Raw genomic sequence first — 19,650 nt, 5'->3', positions numbered from 1 at the left:
TGTCCCCTGACACAGATAATCTTAAAAGCTGATGCTTCCATAAATATTTAAAAATCAGAAACAACTTTAAAGTTTAACTAATAGACCAGGTTAAATGCACAAAAATGAAATATTGTTTAAGCACCAAAAATTTAGATTTTAGAAACTAAGAAACTTTAAGGGCTAAGGATGTAGCTCAACAGTAAAGCATTTCCATATGTAAAACCTAAAGTTCAGTGCTCAACATGGTCAAAAACCAAAGTTCACCTCCCGTAAAGTTTCACACTAGATGGGGATGGTGGCACACATGTATAATCTTAGCACTAGACTGAAGAATACAGAAGCAAAAGAAATACAAGTTCAATGGCAGCTTGGGCTAGATTGAGGTCTTGTCTCAAAACAAAACTCCGTAAGGGAAGCCTACAACCAAGCTCTTGGGTACATCCTCCTTTATTTCTGGGTACCTCCCTTTCTCTTAAATACTCATAGTTAAATTAAGTCTATGTTAAAATACCTCTTGTAAAATCTCAACTTTATGTCTAAGTGTATATAATGTCTAAATATCAGCAAAACAAAAAACTAATAAATTAAAACACATATGACAGATATTCTTGTTGGAAAATACAGAAGGCTTACACATAAAAATTATTTTAAAATTTTAGGAAAACATTGTTACATGCAAATATTAAATGCAGTTAATTTCTGACAAGCAGTAATGGTTAAATTTCACTTTGTCTTTATATTCAAAATCTTTAAACAAAACAAATAAAAAAGTCTCACTATATAGGTAGCTAAGTTGGTCTATAGCCAAGGCTGGCTTTGAATTTAAAATGTTCTTGCTTTGGGCTTCTAAATGCTAGGATTACAGGCACAATAATAATAAGCAGAGGCTTCTTGAGTGTATGTGAATTTGAGGCTAGCTTGGCCTACATAGTGGGAGGGAGGGAAGAAGGGAGGGAAGAAAGAAAGGTTAGAAAATAAGTATACCAGTTTAAAAAAAAAAGATCTTGAGAGGCCACATCTATTTCCAACTCTCAAAAAGATTTAGGTCTATTCATAATCTATAAAGACAAAAAGGGATACTTCTACATTACATTAAAAGCAACATAAAACTTTTAAATTAGGTCAGTACATGGCATATGTAAAATAACCTCTAGGTTTTTTTAAATAAGCTATTTCATTTATTTAATTATTAGGGTTTTTTTTGTTTGTTTGCTTGTTTGTTTGTTTTAAGACAGGGTAGCTCTGGCTGTCCTGGAACTAGCTCTCTGTAGACCAGGCTGGCCTCAAACTTACAGAGATCCACCTGCCTCTGTCTCCCGAGTACTAGGATTAAAGGAGAGTAAACTGAAGTCAACCATGCAAAAGTGCTTTCATTCTCAACATGCACACATTAGAGGTAAATGATGCTAAAACTCAACACAACTCCTCTTAAAACTTTTAAATATAAGTAATTCATAACATAGTCTGAATCGTCCTAACAATAGCTTGTCCTTTTATTCACATGCACTAACACAAGCTAGCACAAAGCTATAGAAGAAAACTGGCAGGTTACTCAGTGGTAAAGCACTTGGCTTGCCCAGCAAGCATAAAGCTTTGGAGGGAAGTGAGAAGAAAGGAAGGAGAGAGGAACTAACAGGTGAAATTCTCAAAACTCTAGTTAACTCCACAATAAATTAAATTACTCAGGAACTCCATTATCGAAGAAAAAGTGGTTTCTGATAGGCCTGCCATTTTATAAGCTAGTGTGTCTGTCACCAGAAAAAGGAACAGGGAGAATATGCCTTTATGTCTCAATCTTCGTCATGTACTATTTTTCTCCCTGACACTCTTATTACTTTATTCTTTTTAGTTTTTATTTTATTTATTTGAAACAGGTTTTCACTATGCAACCTTGGCTGGCCTGGAGCTCACCATGTAGATCAGGAAGGCCTTGAACTCAGAGAGATCTGCCGGCCTCCACTTTGCCTTTGTGAGCGCTGAGATTAAAGGTATGTGTCACTATGCCTGGCAAGATTTATTTATTTTTATGTGTATGGATATTTCTCCTGCATGTATCTATGCTTGTGTATCATGTGGATGCAGTACCGCTAAGGCCAGAAATGGGCACCAAACCCTCTGGAATTCAATCGGTAGCTGGCTGTTAGCTGCCCTGTATATGGGTACTGAACGAGGTCCTCTGCAAGAGCAGTGAATACTCCTGATACAGTATTAAAAAAAAAAAAAAAACAAGAAAAAGAAAAAAGTTCGACTAGAAGTCAACAGCCAATTCAAAATGAAAATTTTTCAAAACAAATTCCAAGTCTCTCCTTTCAGTATCACCAGTATGAGGATTCTCCCTGAGTGCTCTGAAGTGTGATTCACAAAACAGAAAGTTACTTCTCTGAGAGGTTCTACAGTGAGAACACCCAAAAACAGCTAATTATGCACCGAATAACCCTCATTATCACCATTTTATGCACCAATGGCCTTTGCTGAGTAGGCAAAGAAAATACATGTATTCAAGAAAATACATGGAAAAAAAAAACATGTGGCCACTAATTATCATTGGATTATAACCAAAAATCAAAAGCCAGGGGAAGTCATTTCCTTCCTACTGTGCTTAAGGTTCCCCAAACAAATAAACGCTGGTTATGGGTTAGAAATACCTTTCAATATCTATGTGTGGAAAATAATATTTGTATTCCCTTCTGAGCAAATTTCAATTATTTTGAATACCAAAGACAATAGTCCTTTTAATTTGATAAATCTTTAAATTTTGAAAATCTTTTCACCTTTATCTTACATATTTAAAGTAATTTTCTATTTGACCAATAACACACCCTAAATTTTAATTACACAACAGACAAAGTTTAAAGTTAGTTGCTCCCTTTATGACACAAAAAATAAAATTGCATCAAAAACCCTTTTTCTTAATATCAGTATACAAAATGATAATAGTCATAATCTGCACTTACTCTTCACCCCTCTCTTCCCCTTTCGTTCCTTCTTGTACTGTTCCTTCAGTGTACTTATTAGTACCTGGTCTACATCCCAAACCTCAGTAGTTGGGGAGAGGTCATCTTTATCTACATGCAGCATATTATTAAAAGAAAAAAATCAGCAGTTGGCAATGCAAGCTGTTGGCAGTAAACTGTTAAAGCTTTACATCATGATAATAAAGATATTGTAATAGCATATACTCAAGACACTTTAAAGGTGCAGTCTCAGTTTGTAGTTCCCAACTAACTAAACGTCCTTAAGTTCCTAAGTATTTAATATCATCCACAGGTAAACAATACTTCATTTTTATGTGTCACAAATTTGAGGAATATTCTTTCATCATTGGACTAACATTAGAAATCTAATATTAAAAAATAGATCACTGCATCTTTAGAAAAATGTTAATAAATATTCAGCCAGCATCATATAAGCAAACAAATGAATTGCATGCAAATTCATAATAAAATGCAAGCTATAAATGTCAGTGCCATTTCATTGATGAAATTAGTCATGCATTCCTGTCATACTAGTTCTGCATGCACAGGATAATTGTATGATAGAAAGGCATTCTAATCCAATGTAATACACATAATTGCCAAATTCAATGTCTCAAATAATTCACACAAAGCATTCAAAGAACGCCACCTCTGTCTCCATTCCCTCCCAACAGTTCAACATCTCATTACCTTTTTCCACTGGATTACAACTAAAGATTAGCATAATAACAGAATAAAAATAAAACAAATAAGAAAATTTAAATTCCACTGAAATCTTGATTTGAGCTGAATTTTTTTGAGGGTAAAACAGCACAAAGACGTTAAAACACACATTGCTTTATACTTGGTACTTTCTTGTGTGTGTTTTCAGCAATATTCAAGTAAATACTTATGCCTGGTGGGGAAAGTCTACTCATAATAAACTAGAGAAATCTTAAAAAGACAGTATAAAAAATGCTTTTCTTAGAACTATTTTACTACTTGGGGGTTTTCATTCATTTAGTTTTAAGGCAATCTTATTATTACTAAATTTAACAGTTAAAGACTATTTTAGAGTCCTCTTAGTAAATAAAAATTATACTCAAACACTTAGTTTTTAAATAAATTACACCAAATAATAAGATTTTAGTTGTAAATTGTGTTAACTAAGCATATGCTGTTTCTCAAGGTCTCAAAAGCTCCCTAGGCCTCCCGTAATCATGGAAAGGCCTTCCTGCCCCTCTAGATTGGTGTGGAAAGCAAGCCTAACAAGATCTCTCGTTAGAACAGTAGAGAGCAGAAATTCAAAGAGCTCCTGTACCTCAATTCTCTTCTACAATTGTTATATCATCCTAAGTAGTTGGTATGTGAAAAGATTTTAATTTGCTAAATTCTGGTACTAGAAACTAACATACTGAAGATTAGTATATTTATAATTAGTATTGTCAAATCTTTCATTGTAGCAGTTTTTTAATATTTACTTAGGAGAAAATGAATTTTTGATATACTCAAAAAACTAGGCTGTATCAAGAATCCTGCTCATTTATTGAATAATGTGAACATAGTAACATGACCTGAGCCATTTGAATTTATCGTTTTTGTTTGAGGACAGGATCTTGGAACATAGCACCAGCTAATCCAGACTCATGATCCTCCTGTCTCAGACTCGCTATGGTTATGGGCTCACACCTCATACAGTCATCTTAATGAAACTAATGATCCCTGTTGTCTACTACTTACATTGGGACAAATTAGCACAACCTAAAGTAGTATGTTTTACAGCCACAGATTTTATTAAAAAACAAAAAACAAAAATCCTTAAGACTTAAGTGGCACAAAACCTTACACAGGGAAAAAAACTAATTATAATGATCAATTTTCTAAGTCTGTGCACCAAGAATGAAGCTGTGAATGGCTGTAAGTACAGCAGTAAAGAGTAGAGTGAAAAGGCAATAAATAATTAAATAAATAAATAAACCCAAACCAAACCAAAACGAAAATTACTTGCAAGATACCCTCAAATCTAGAAAGCAAAAGTAAACTAAGGCGGTGCAAAGAACAGGTTGGTGAATGCACATGTGCACAAAAACATCCTGGAACTTGCCTGGTAAGCAACAGATGATTTGATATTGCTTATAAGAAATAGATAATAGCAAAAGAGAAGAGCCAGGATAATCTTCTACATATTAAACCTGTTTTTAAAAAATCTAGGAGGGGGGATACCAAGAAATGAAGTTGAATCAATTATGTGAACCTTTTTTTTTTCCCTAAAAGAAAATACAAGCATGCCCAAAAAAAAAAAAAAAAGGTAATTCCAAACAATGTGAAACCACAAAACCATGACATTCCATTATGGTAATTTTGATCACCAAAGCAAAATTATACAAACCTATTAACCAAAGCATAAATTTTTAAATAGTTTCACTTTGTGAAAATAACCTTTATGCCTTGTCTGTAAATATCAATATTCAGATATTAATTATATTTTGTGATCCTAATAAGTCCAAAGATCATATTTTTAAAGAGTTGAAGAAAATAAGTGAATATTCTTAAAATGCCATATATTTCCATGCGAAAAAGGCAAATAATGACATATCAGCTAGTACTTGTAATTATGTGAAGAACATAAAATTAAACTATATTATCTAATTAAATACCAGTTTTAGAACAAGACTTAGAAGCTTCCTTTAGAAGCAGTGGTTTCATAATATAAGATTCTGGAGTATTCAAGAAATGTTCAAGACTTTCATTTCAATCTAAAAACCTTCCTATTCAAAAATCATTAAAACTTGAGCAAATGAATTTAAAATAAAGGCAGTGTTTTTACATGCACGCTCTTAAGTTTCAAAAAAAAAAACAGGGGGGCTGGAGAGATGACTCAGAGGTTAAGAGCATTGCCTGTTCTTCCAATGGTCCTGAGTTCAATTCCCAGCAACCACATGGTGGCTCACAACCATCTATAATGAGGTCTGGTGCCCTCTTCTGGCCTTCAGGCATACACACAGACAGAATACTGTATACATAATAAATAAATAAATATATTTGGAAAAAAAAAGGAACATGATAGCTGTTGAATAGACAACTTTTAGAAACACTGCAATGTCCTTTTATGCTTTTATACAGGAGCTACTTGCTCAAAGTTCCAGTCTCTTTGGGTACTAAGAGGCTTTCCTAGTTATTTCCAGGAAATTTAAAAAAGATTAAAGGTCAAGTAGTGGTAGGTAAATTATCACTCACAGATCAAGTCCTCTTTAAAACTACGGTCAAGTCTCTGAACAAAGGACTACTCATTTACACCTGACCTTATTAAAGAAATAATCCCATTTCACACAAATTAAATTTCTGAGATGTTTGTCATTTGGACTAAAAGTTAAAGTTCTAGCCACTTTAGATAACAGAAATGGTTGTATGTCAAGATTTAGCTAAACAGATGTTCAACTCTTAAGTATATTATATGTATAAATATACAAACTTAACCATGATTATCTCTATAATATTGTAGGTGATTTCTAATTTTATAACTGACACTTATTTATGGTCCCTAAAATACACATATACTATAAAATATCTGTATAAAATTTCTACTTTTACATGACTGAAATTTTCAGGAAAAAGAACCAGTACTTTTAAAGTTGTAGGGAAACTACAGTCCAAGATTTAATAGGCTACATATAAGTTTACATGTCTTTTCTTTTACTGTTTCTCCTATAAACAAATAATCTCCCAAAATACAGTCATTTCAAGAAAATACAAACATTGTACAAAAGTCCAGATAGTAATTGTGGAGTCTATATTTTCAATAAAGATGTCCCTTCTATTTCTTCTCTGAAGTAAATCTAAAAATGATATTTGAGAATCCCTGAAGATGGGAGTTACAGGTGGCTATCACAAATATAAGTGCCAGGAACCAAACTCTGATCCTCAGAAAGACAAGTGCTCATAACCACTGAGCCATTCTGCTAGTCCAACATTTTTTAAAAAAGTCATATGGTGTTTTTTTTTTCTATCTATTTTTCATTTGTTGAGAACAGGGTTTCTCTGTATAACCCTAGTTGTCCTGAAACTCCCAGGCTGGCCTTGAACTCAGCAGCTTGCCTGCCTGTGCCTCCTTGGTATTGGGATTAAAGGCATGTGACACCATGGCCAGTCCAAGTGTGTTTTTCTAACACCACAGTGATTTATAAACAAAAAACAAAACAAGACAAAAAAATTAGTGATAAATATTTTTAGATGTATTAAACTAACCTCGACAAAAAGCTCTATAAATATACTTTGAGTTCTACCACCTACTAGATAACATTAAACAATGGTTAAATGAACATACTAATGGAAAAACACATTTTAAGCTATTACCTTGATATATTTGTTTTACAATTATATAAATAGGGTTTTTAACTACTGATAGGCCTTTCTTTCTTTTGATTATACATTGCTTACTATTAGCTTTAAATATCACTTTCAAAGTTTAGGCCCTCACATTTGTAAAAAGAATATTATAGGCAATGAATTTAATACCCTCACTAAATCTTGCTCAATATTAGGGTTATAAGTCAGATTAATTTATTCCTACCTACCACTAAGACAGGTAACACCATATAGTCATATGAGGAAGTATGTTCTCAAAAAGCTTTGATTACATAAAACTAAATGATGGGTATGAATAAAAATGAGTTAATTCTTGTTTTAAAAAAAAATCTGTTAAAGGAGGAAAAAAAAAATCAACAAAACATTCCAGATCAGCTTCTGAAGTCAAAAGCCATCTACTGAAAATCTCAGTCACGAAATTTAATAGACTAGGACCAAATGCCTCAAATTACCAACACCAACTGCTCGATTCACCTGCTACCATGCACTCAGACACACAGATCCCACACACAATGTTTAATAATAACCACCTAGAAAAGCTACATTTCCTCCCACCCAAGGTTTCTTTGTCCCCTTACCCCATTCTGTACCATCCCCTGAACTCCGTGCTTCACCAGCCCCTTCACCATCTTCCGCAGTCACTAAAAAGTCGAATTCTTTCAGTGCTTCCTCGGTATCAGGATCATCAGTTAAGTCAGCAGCTAAACCTTCATTACCTATCTGTAAAGAGAAAACAAGCTAATAAGTACTACTTCTAATTCTTCATTTTAAAGAGGACCTTTAATATTTTCACTTCACAATATTTACAAATCTACTTTGAGATTATTCAGATCTACAACTGTACTTTTCCCACAATTCACAAATCTCAAACTATGTATGCCCTAGACAAACAGTTCAACATGCTGTATGAAGATCACTTGCAAAAAGTGACCCACACGATGTAGTGCTAGGAAAGTTCGAAGTTTTAACCTCAAGAGTTTTCTTTAATTATAGTAAGCTCAGAGATGATTCCTACTCATCATCTACTCACCCGCATCCTGGTAAGTTGTCTTAACTGGCTAAACACACTGCTAACTGGCAGCATAGCCTAATAACTTAAATTGGTTGTGCAACATATAATAAAGCATCCTACCTCCCAGAAAAACAAAATATCAGGTTTTTGAGGTGTCTCAGCAGGAAAAAAATGCCTGCTTAATGACCTGAGTTTTATCCTCATAAACTGCATGAAAGTGGAAGGAAAAAACTAACTCCATAGAACTGTCCTAACTTCCTTGTGCTGTGGCAAATATGCAGATTATAACACACAGTAGTTTAAAAAATAAAACTTCTATGCATCCGACAAAGTACATCACACATACGAAAAGCTGAGAAAGGTTAAAAATTTTTGAGAAATAATTGCATTTTTTCTATACTATTGCAAAATCTCAAAGTGCCACAATTGAATTTACTCACTTTTAGAATTCACTATCAAGCTGAGGGCAGCCTTGAACTCTCTATCCTCCTGGCCTCACCTCTTAAGTGCTGCACCACAATATCTAATTTATCTGATAAATAATCTACAACCTCGGGCCTTGCTCTTTTTTATTCTTTTTAAAGACATACACATGAAATATTGAACACTACTTTGATGTTTGCAAATGAGGATATTCTACTTCTGGTCCTGTAGAGCTAACTCTCCATTCACTACTAAAATACATTAAGTCCATTTCTCAGTATATTAGCAAAAGTAAACTTTTGCCAACCCTTACCAAATAATCAGGATGTTAACGCATATTTACAATTCTTATCAGCCCCTCACCCACATTGCGAGTATCTACACTGTTCATTTACCTCTCATGTGATAGCAAGATAAACTTCAGTGTGACTCCAAATTGTTGTAGGATTGTAGGACTAAAAATTATGCCACTTCTTTTTAAAAAGTTTCATAGGACTGGACAAATATTTGAAAAAACAGACCTTTTCTCAGCCATTTAGTGATTAATATAGTAAATCATAATTCCTGCATCTGTACATATGCAGGAGTAGCTAGCAATATTAATGTTTCAAGGGACACCTAAAAAATTACTGTTCAAATTACTGTGTACAGAAAATGATGTAAATCTCCTACTTTGTGCTTATTGATCCGAAGTTTTTCTTTTCCTTCTGGGATGCCCTCAATCATGTCATTTTCTTCTTCATCACTGTCATCAGCATTTTCTAAAAAATTGAATGTCTCAAGAACATCACCAGATGGCCTGTAGAAAAAGATAATTCCAACATTTCAATCATTGACTCTAATATTTCTTCCTGCATCCTATTTTAATACTTCTGATCTAGTGGTACTAGGAATTGAACCCAAGGTGTCATACCTGCTAGGCAAGTGTTCAATTGCTGAACCACATTCTGACCCTTCTAATTCCTAGTTTAAAACTACTTGAGGATAACTGTTGCAATTCAAACACAACCTAAATTTTTGTTGCTGTGAGACAGGGTCTTACATAGTTCAGATTAGCCTCAACTCATTATGTAGATAAAAATAACTTTGAATTCCTGATCCTCCTATGAGGAGACTTGGTCCACCACTGCTGGGTTAAAACAATCTAATTATAATGTATTGCCTCAACTTTTTATTATAGTTTTTAAAAGAATATAATTAAAATAAGCATTGTTCTATATTTATTGAGCTCATCCAAAGCATTCTGTCTAAAAAATCTTAGGTAAATGCTACAAGAAAATAAAATCTGGGAACTGGAAATGGCTCAGGAGGTAAAAGTACAAGTAAGAGATCATTCAGGGGACCTGAGTTTGGCTCCCAGCATCCACATCGGATGTCTCACAATAGTCAGAAATTTTAGCTCTTGGAGATATAATGCCTTCTTTGGGCATCTGTTTTACAAGTACAGAGCCTCCCCTCCCCCCACACACACACAAATTAAGACTTTAAAAAAGAAAAACAATCTAGTAAGTTTAAACATTCAAACATGTCATCATTTCTCAAAAATACCAGCATAAGCAATTTAGCAATTTTTCATAACCTCTTATACTTTAGTCTAAATATTTAAGTTAAATTTATTAAAGTTGCCCATATTTAAATTTATGAAACATATGTTCCATACCAATCTGTGGGGAGCAGAGGAAGCCTGTGTGGATGTGTGTTGCTGACATGAGCTGACCAGGTTTGTTGTGATGTACACCCTTTGATCCCAGTGCTTGGATAGCAGAGGCAGGAAGACCTGAGTAATAGGCTGGCCAGGGCTACCTAGAGAACCTTGTCTCAAAAAAAAAAAAACAAACAAAAACAAACAAACAAAAAAACAAAAACAAAAAAACAGAGTAACAATGTCAAAGACCAAATTCTCAATTCCATGGAGCGGCAAACCCCTTCCAGGATCAGGCTCAGAGGGATGGCAGAGCCTTCCTCTGATCCAATTGCAAATGTTGTTGACAGTGTGTATAGAAACAGAAATGCATACAGATCTTTCTAACCCCCTACCACAGATACTTACGGCCTGAAGAATGCTCCCCTGAAGAGACTGCTCTGACCAAGATGAGCTAAATGTGTCTCCTTGATTTGGTTGCATACCATAAACCCCTGCTTCCTGGTTCAGTAGTATATACTAAACACACTGAGCTTCCTGAGTGCTGTGCTTCTCCAGCAGAGAGCCCAGGCAACCACTCCAGCTTTTCTGTGTGTAAGTATCCAATGTCTGTAATTTCTTCATACACCCACCACCCCAGTTAGGGTTCCAGGACCCAAAAGACACCAATCTGTTTTATCGATTTCCTATACATTTAAAAAAAGTACCTTTAATCTGTTAAAATATTTTCAAGGATTTCAAAACTGCTCACATACTAAGTAACAGCAATAATCTATTCTATCATTTTACTAAGACTAATCTGAGTTCCTATATATACAGTCATTCAATGTCTAACAGGAAGAACTCCAGAAAACAGAGCTAAAAAAGTCTCGGCTGTACCACTGGACTTTGTTGTCCCTAAATTAAACAATGTTCATATACAAATACAAATCTTACCTTTTGATTTCTTGTCCTTTTTTAGGAGATTCACCACCATTCAGGATCTGTTCTAAATTCTTTGCTTCTACGGATCCATTTGGTTCTGAATTAGACAGTCCAAGTAATGACCTTACCCGCTGAGATCGTACATCTAATATTGTATCAGTGTATCCTACTTCTTGAAGATACCTATCAAGAGAAAATTAAAAATTAAAATTTAACATACTGGGGACTGGAGAAAAGGCTCAGCGGTTAAGAATTAAGAATACTGAGAAAGAAAAAAAAAAAGGCAGGCAGTGGTGGTGCTCACCTTTAATCCCAGCACTTGGGAGGCAAAGGCAGGCAAATCTCTGTGAGTTTGAAGCCAGCCTGGTCTACAGAGTGAGTTCCAGGACAGGCTCCAAAGCTGGAGAAACCTGTCTCAAGAAATTAAAAAGAATTAAGAATACTGACTACTCTTAACCAGAGGACCCAGGTTCAATTCCCAGCACCCACATGGCAGCTCACAACAGTCTTGAGGTTAGAGGGATGGTTTGGGGCTAGAAGCATTTGCTGTTCTTGTAGAGGATCTGGGTTCAGTCTCCTACAACTGGATCAGATGCCTTACAATCCACCTAGATCTCCAGTTCGGGGGATCTGACGTCCTCTTCAGGCCTTAAAAGGCACTGTATACATATAGTGTACATACAATCAGGTACACATACGTAAACATTTTATCAAAATTTATGTTTAAACACTGCTAGTAAACAACTAAAATAATTTTAGGTAAAGCTAAGAACAGGAAGAATGATTAGAACAGCAAATAAAGTAAGAAAGCAAACAAATAAAACAGAAAAGAGAATAAACACAAGGAAAATAAACAATATAAACTTTTTGATACACAAATAAATGCAATTAAACAAAAAGATCAGAGCAGGTATGGTGATTCACTCCTGAAATCCTAGCACTCAGGAGGCAAAGCAAGGAACAAAAATAAAGGCTACAGAGATAAACTATCCCCCAAAAGTGCAGGACCAGGAATGCAAGGCAGCAAGCCTTGGGTACCATGCAACAATCTTGTTTCAAAACAGTCTGGCTATAAAAATAAAGAGGGAAAGTTTTGTTTTTTTTTTAAAAAAAAAGACTCCACAGAGATTAGCATTTGAAAGAAATAATGACTTTCTTACAGCCATGCCCACTCTTTACTCTAAACAAGCTATCTACGTGGTGGACAATTCTTTTCCCTACTCCAATGATGTGGGATTTCCCTCTGTATGTTGTGAATACCATTGGTTAATAAAGAAACTGTCTTGGGCCTGTGTAGAGCAGAATAGAGGTAAGTGGGGAAAACTAAACTAAATGCTGGGAGAAAGGAGGAAGGGTCAGAGAGAAGCCATGTAGCCCCGCTGGAACTTTACTTTACCCGGTAAGCCACAGCCTCATGGTGATACAGAGATTAGTAAAGATGGGTAAATTAAGATGTAAGAGTTAGCCAATAAGAAGCTGGAGCTAATGGGCCAAGCAGTGATTTAATTAATAGTTTCTGTGTGATTATTTCAGGTCTAAGTGGCTGGGTGGCCGGGAAACAAACAGGCGGTCTCCTTAACACAACACCCCAGTCTCTAAACTTTGGACTAAATGAACTGCCAAGTTCTTATACAACCTGGATAAAAATGATTGAGTCATTGCTGGATTAAGTTAGGCATTTCGAACACTTCTGAGAAATAAGGTTGGCGAAGCTATCACATGAAGGAAACAAGTAGATTTTCTTCAGAAGAAGAAAATAAAACCAATAAAGAGAAGTAGACGACCAGGCACGAGATTAAGACTGTATCCTGGAATTTTCTCTGCAAGTTCCCCCAAAGCTACCTGACTTGACACATATCATTGAGTGTTTCCTTCAACTCTGTCAATTATTCTAGTCCCTTTTCCCATCAAAACTCTGTTCTTAGTCATTTACAAGAATCTGAGCACTGGGAACAATTAAGAAGCTTAAACATAATAGAGGGAAAAAAGTAAAAATTTGAAAGAGTTCTAATCTTATACTCTTCACAGTTTTAGTCAAGTGGAAGCAGAGGAACACTACTGAAAGGATACACACTATGCTGAGATGCGTGACGAGTTTTGAAGCCCCACTGGAGGCCATATAAATAGGTGTTGGGGCCATACAACCTGGTTTTAGATCAGTATAGGAGTGCTTGTGTAGGTCAATCAACGAGAGCCCATTTAAAAGGGTAACAAGGATTCATTATGATACACAACAAGGTAAGTGGCCACTGTTTTCCTCTGTTCTGCCAGGGGATTTCCTTTAAAGCAGTCAAGTAGGCAGACCAGAAGAAGCACACCACCTCTATTGGGTTAGACATCAAGGTCATGGGCTGAGCAAATACCTACTACACTTCCTCCTTTTGTCTAAATAAGAAGGCTCTAAACAAAACTATATACAATAAGGACAATTATCAATTTCTCCCTTTGTCTGGGAGAAAGAAAGGATAATAACATACATAAAAAAATGACTGCTTGTCCAATGGGTCTCCAGATGAGGCAAAAGACCATAGCAACAGTCTCACTCGGCAAGGAGCAGTGGACTTTGGGGTAGTACAGAATACTGCTGGAAGCATGAGGCAGAAACACTCCCTCTCTCTTATAATGGCTGATTCTCTCAGCAGTTTTGTCAATCATGCATGGGACCGATATGATCATTCCTGGAAGCCCCATTTTTCTCAAATATCTTCCCCTTAAATCTTTAGGAACTGATGCTTCTCAGGTGCCAACTGTCACTTCTGACCTCAGAACCTGTTCTAATTCAGTGCTAACAGATTCAAAGGCAGATCGCCTCTATTTCTGTAAATATGCTTTGAATGGAACTGTTGTTCTTGAAATTGTATGCTTATGTCAATCATATTTTTGTTTTGTAAAGACAGGATGTACCTGGCTTGATATTTGGCCAAGCTAACAAAATGATGTTGTTTTTCGTTTAAAGATGTTTTGAAGTAAAAATTGGGAGAAAACATATTTGATATACTTATTTTTGTTGGAGGTTAATGTTGGAGGATGGGAAAAAACTCGTTTATCAGTATGGAAAAACATGTTGAAGATATTCGGGGTTAGCCACTTGTGTGAAACTCATCTGGTGGTCAAACAGTTCATTTCTTCATGTCAGCACCTCTTCCCCGTCTCAGGACCTGAACCTAGGCTGAGGCTGGATCATGGGCAAATAGGGAATGACCATACAGAATGGGTTATAGAGAGAGGTTCTCTGTATAAGGTGGACATAGAAATAGTTAATACCATCCACTTGACTGTTGTTTTTCTCTATGAGTTAATTAGAATTGGAGATCAAAAAGATTGTAAGGCTGTATTTTTATCCATACTTTGTTGAGACTGACCAGTGGGCTTCAAGTGATAAAATGATACTAAAAATGATGATGCATCATAGGGTCTAAGGTAGAGCTAAGGGCACAAATAAAGCAGTCACAAGTAAAGGAGAATGAAATTGCCAAGGGCCTAAAACATCCAAGCATGATCAAATGTTGTAGAATATTATTTTAACTAGGCAATAATGTGTTACATTTGTTTATGCTGCAGACTACTTTAACTGTGTGAAGGTGTGTTACTTTTGCTTATGTTGCATTTGTTTAATTATGAAAGCCTGTTTTACCTTGCCTGTCTAAGGGACCTGATTGGTCTAATATAGGGATTAATGGCCAGTAGCTAGGCAGAGAAAGGACAGATGAGGCTATCAAGGCACAGAGAATAAGTAGGAGGAGAAAATTAGGTGGGGAGGGGGGCAGAACAAGAGAACAAAGGACATGCCTGTGGCAAGAAGCCAGGCAGATGCCAGCCAGAAAGACATAGAAAAGCAGTGAAAGTAAGATATACAGAAAAAAGAAACGTAGTAAGTCCCGAGGCAAAAGGAAGATAAAGAAGAAAAGGTTTAAGTTAAAATAGCTAGACAAAAATGAGCCTAAGATAGGCCAAGGAATCAAAACTAATATTAAGTCTCTGTGTCATGATTTGGAATCTGGTTGGTGGCCCTAAAGAAAAAACCTGGTACAATCAAATGGTAAATAACACAGAAGTTCAAGTGAAGAAAAGAACACATGTAGACAATGGTGGCACACGTCTTTAGTCCCAGCACTCAGGAAGGGAAGCAAGCAGATCTCTGAGTTTGAGGCTAGCCTGGTCTACAGAGTGAGTTCCAGGATGGCCATGACTATATAGAGAAACCTTGTTTGGAAAAACTAAACAAACACAATCATGTGGCAATACACAGATTTAATAGAAGTGGGTTAAATCAAGACATAAGAGTTAGCCAATAAGAAGTTAGAGCTAATGGGCTAGGCAGTGTTTAAATGAATACAGTTTCTGTGTGATTATTTCAGGTGTAAACTAGCCAGGCAGCCGGGACAGAACAAAAGGACCGCACTCCATGTAACATTAGTTCAGCCTTCATCCAGTTTTTCAGATTTTTCAACCACATAAGAAAGAGAGAGAAGGGGCTAGAGAGATGGCTCAGCAGTTAGGAGCACTGGCTGATCTTCCAAAGGACCAGGGAGGCTCAGGGAGCTCAATCCCCAGCACCCACATCGCAGCCCATAATTATCTGTAACTCCTGGGAATCTGGCACCCTCTTTTATGCAGGCAAAATCCCAGTGTATATCAAATAAATAAATAAACATGTTTAAAGAGAGAGTGGGGGAAGAAAAGGGAGGGGTTGAGTAGGTAGTTACCTACAGCCAAGCTTGATGATCTGAGTCATCCCTGTGACCCAAATAAAAGGAGAGAAATAACTGCTGAAAGCTATCCTCTCATCTCCATAAGCAGCTGTGGTGCACACCAACACCGCACCCCCACATACATACAAATTTTGCTTGTTTATTTTTGTTTTTCGAAACAGAGTTTCTCTGTGTAGCACTGGAGTTCCTGGAACTCACTTTGTATGTAGATCAGGCCTGCCTCTGCCTCCTGAGTGCATTAAAGGCGTGCACCACCAATGCCCAGCACAAATGGATTTTTTAAAAGAAGCACTATGAAGAACATTCAGTAAATTGAAGCAAGTTTTTTACTTATAAACTGACTTGATATAAGCACTTTCATAACTTTTATTAAAAGCTGACATCATTACTCACTGTCTCAACAGCTGTCTGCCTTGCTTCCACGTTAGCTGGCTATTCTGAGGTGCTGTAGGAGCCTCCGAGTCTTTGGTTTCCTCTGGAAATTAAGGATGGGAAGTTTTGCAGACATTATTTCAACTTATAATTACAGTGTTCAGTTTTTTTTTCAGAAATAAATTTATACATGAAAATATTTTACATAAGACAGAAAAAAAGGTTAAAAGATCTACCACAGATCATTTCTTTAATGTTTGTTCAGTAACTCAGTACTCTACCTGCTTTAAAAATCGAAAGACCTCAAATGTACTTTAGCACGATTAAAAAATTAAAAGGCCTGGGCTTCAAAATAAACTGCTTTGTCAAATACCTTTAAGATTAAAAAGTTTTATTATATAGGCTACTCAAAATCAACAATTATATACTGGGGAAATACATATGTGCATATATATGTATGTCTATATACTTCATTCTGACTTTGTATCAAGTAGACATTAACCTCTCTACCACAGATTTTATTTTTTTTAGAAAAATATTAAATCAAGGTTCCAATGGGGTTAAGAAGCAGACTGCTAAACAGTATCTAACACAGATCACTGTGATGGGCACAAGGTGGTGGGTAGAGCCTTTTTTTAGGCCCTAGGACAGTAGGTACAGCCATCCAGGCGCCATTTATTCTTGAAACATGCCAGGAAGTCTGCAACTACCTCTTGGACCTCCTCAGCTTCCAGGATGCCCAGTAGATTCTCAACGCCTCCAAACTGAATCCCAGACAGGTCCAGAACAAGTATAAACAAGTATAAGTGAATGACTAATCCAAGGGGAGTTCATTCTCCTTATAGTCAAAGGTTTTCTGTAAAAAGGGCCTTGATGAGGAACTCAGAATCCAAGTCCCAGACATCTGTCAGACATCCAAAAGCAAAGACTTGCCTCCTCACTCCACTGAGCCCTTGTAATTTACAGCTTAGCAATAAATATCTTTTATAAACAAAATCAAAAAGTGGGATTATTACTACTTTGGGGACTTTTTGTTTGCTGACTGAGAGAGCCTTACTATGCTATATAGGCCAAGCTGGCATCAAATCGATTCTCCTATTTAGGTCTCCTAAACAGTGGGATTAAAAGTCATGTGTTCCAATACTCAGCTCAGAAAAACAGTATATATGACAGGTAAAAGAGTCATTATTTTATTTAATAAAGTGTTTACATTTACAAAAGTGGGGGGAAGAGTCCCTAAATCCAATCCCTACCACTGAATTAAACATAGTAAACAGCATAATTTCAGCTGAGTTAAGCTTTTAAAAAACTACCTCTACAGTAGAACCATTATCACCACAGAGATTCTCATTATCCAAATAAATGTACTATGAAGGGAAATGCTTGAAAAATCCCCTAACTCATAATGAGATTATTAAAACTAATTCAATTATTACATCCCCAGACTCCTCAGGAGTCACTTAGCACCTACTGGTAATAATTACAGTATCTTTTGCAGCCACTACTTCTCTGACCATAACAACTCATTATGTTCTTATTCTTCCTTCAAACACAAGTAATTCTCTAATTTCTAGAGGTAATTACTTAATTCTGACAGTCTCTCAAGTTTTATTTTTCTCTGTATATCATTAAATAATATCAACTGGAGACAAAAACATCTTTAAAAATATGACTGTTCAAAATCACCAGCTGGTAGTGGCGGTGTACAACTTGAATCCCAGCACTTGGGAGGCAGAGACAAACAAATCTGTGAGTTCAAGATCAGCATAGTCTAAAGAGCAAGTGTCAGAACAGTCCCTGAAGCTACAGAGAAACCCTGTCTCGGGGGGATCCAATCACCAAAAGTTAACAACTATTAGTATTTGACTTCCTCATTCTGTATCTTCTACTTAAAAATACATACATAACTAACAGGAGCCAATGTTCCACAAAAACACATTAACATCACTTGAAAATAATTATATCAAGTTGGGGGTATATTATAGTGAAGGAATACTTAGCACAGAATGTTAGGTTTGATCCCTACCATCACCACTACAAAAAAAAAAATACACAGTATTTTACACAATGTAATATCTACTTAAACAGCCTCCTCATTTTGAAATGAGTTTTTATTATTCCACTATGGCAATTATAAACTTTGAAGTATATCATAAGCACACATCTTAATGGATTTTTGAACAAACAATCAGTACCTAGCTCAACAAACACCAGCATCCCTAGAAACTGTCCCTCAAATCACTTACTAGCTATTTGAAGACAGTACTAACACTACCTTAACAGTTAAAACTTAACTTGTGAATGGCAGAAATGATTTCTAACAATTTTCAATTTTATAAACTTGACACCCATGTTGTTAAGTTTAGCTATAGTTACTTTTTTTTTACTTTTATTGCTAAATAGCTTTTTGCCTGCTAATGTATCATATTTATCCATTTTAGTGTTGATAGACATTCATTCTAGCTGCTTCTAGATTTTCACTATACTTACACTAAGGGCATTCTTATATAAGCTGTAGTGACCACATATCTACATTTTAAGTGATGGAATTACCAAGATATTAGGTATATGTGCTATGTTCTCCTAATTGAGACAAAGCAGCTATAGGGCCTTAGCTTTACGTGCCACTCCCCCATCAGTAAGTACAAACTCTGCTAATTCCACAGGTCCATCAACACTTGACACTCCTTTTTATTCCGGTAAAGGTCTCTAGTCACTGCGGTTTTGAGTATTATAACAGTATCATTTCTCATCTTCTAGCCATAAAATGCCCTCTCTATCATGAGGTACATCCACTTTCCTTTTCTTTCTCACTTTTTTGTTTGTTTTTTGAGAGAGAATCTCTTGCTGTCCTGGAATTCCAATTATGTAGACCAGGCTGACCTTAAACACAAAGAATGAGTGCTAGGATTAGATTAAAAGCCTGTGCCTTCTGCTCACTTTTCTACTGAACTGCCTATTTTCCAAACAAGAAAATCATTTACGTATTTGAATATAATATCTTCCAAATAAGTTTAGGAAATATATGAAATAATGAGGTATAAACATTTGTATATCTTCAGCATCTGTCAAATCAGTATTTTACATATTTCCTTTTCTACATTTAAAGGAATTTATAAAGCCAGTGATACTTCATTTAATATTTATCTATAAATATACTTTGATAATTTTATACTTAGTATAGTATATATTTGCTTACTTTTTGTTTTCTATTCAAAATTCTGAATAATATTATCAGTAAAACATTTTATTGTGTTTCATATA

At 35.6% G+C, this 19,650-nt stretch overlaps 1 protein-coding gene across 4 annotated transcripts in view; it reads right to left on the bottom strand.

Moving 5' to 3' along the window:
* Positions 1-19,650, bottom strand: part of Strn3 (striatin 3) — an 82,515-nt gene that overhangs the window by 30,482 nt on the left and 32,383 nt on the right. For 2 of the 4 annotated variants that reach the window (XM_085697667.2, XM_085697669.2), the window contains exons 4-8: positions 16,408-16,489; positions 11,315-11,485; positions 9,409-9,535; positions 7,880-8,021; positions 2,937-3,047 (exon numbers count right to left, since the gene is read on the bottom strand). In XM_085697667.2, coding sequence (XP_085553793.1) covers positions 2,937-3,047; positions 7,880-8,021; positions 9,409-9,535; positions 11,315-11,485; positions 16,408-16,489 — 633 coding nt within the window. The remainder of the gene's footprint in view (positions 1-2,936; positions 3,048-7,879; positions 8,022-9,408; positions 9,536-11,314; positions 11,486-16,407; positions 16,490-19,650) is intronic. The other 2 variants (XM_085697668.2, XM_085697670.2) reach the window with 1 other exon arrangement.

The sequence above is a fragment of the Myodes glareolus genome, chromosome 11 (genome assembly GCF_982192425.1).
Source record: "Myodes glareolus chromosome 11, mMyoGla1.1, whole genome shotgun sequence".
Classification (NCBI taxonomy): Eukaryota; Metazoa; Chordata; class Mammalia; order Rodentia; family Cricetidae; genus Myodes; species Myodes glareolus.
This window is presented reverse-complemented; position numbering and strand designations above follow the sequence as displayed.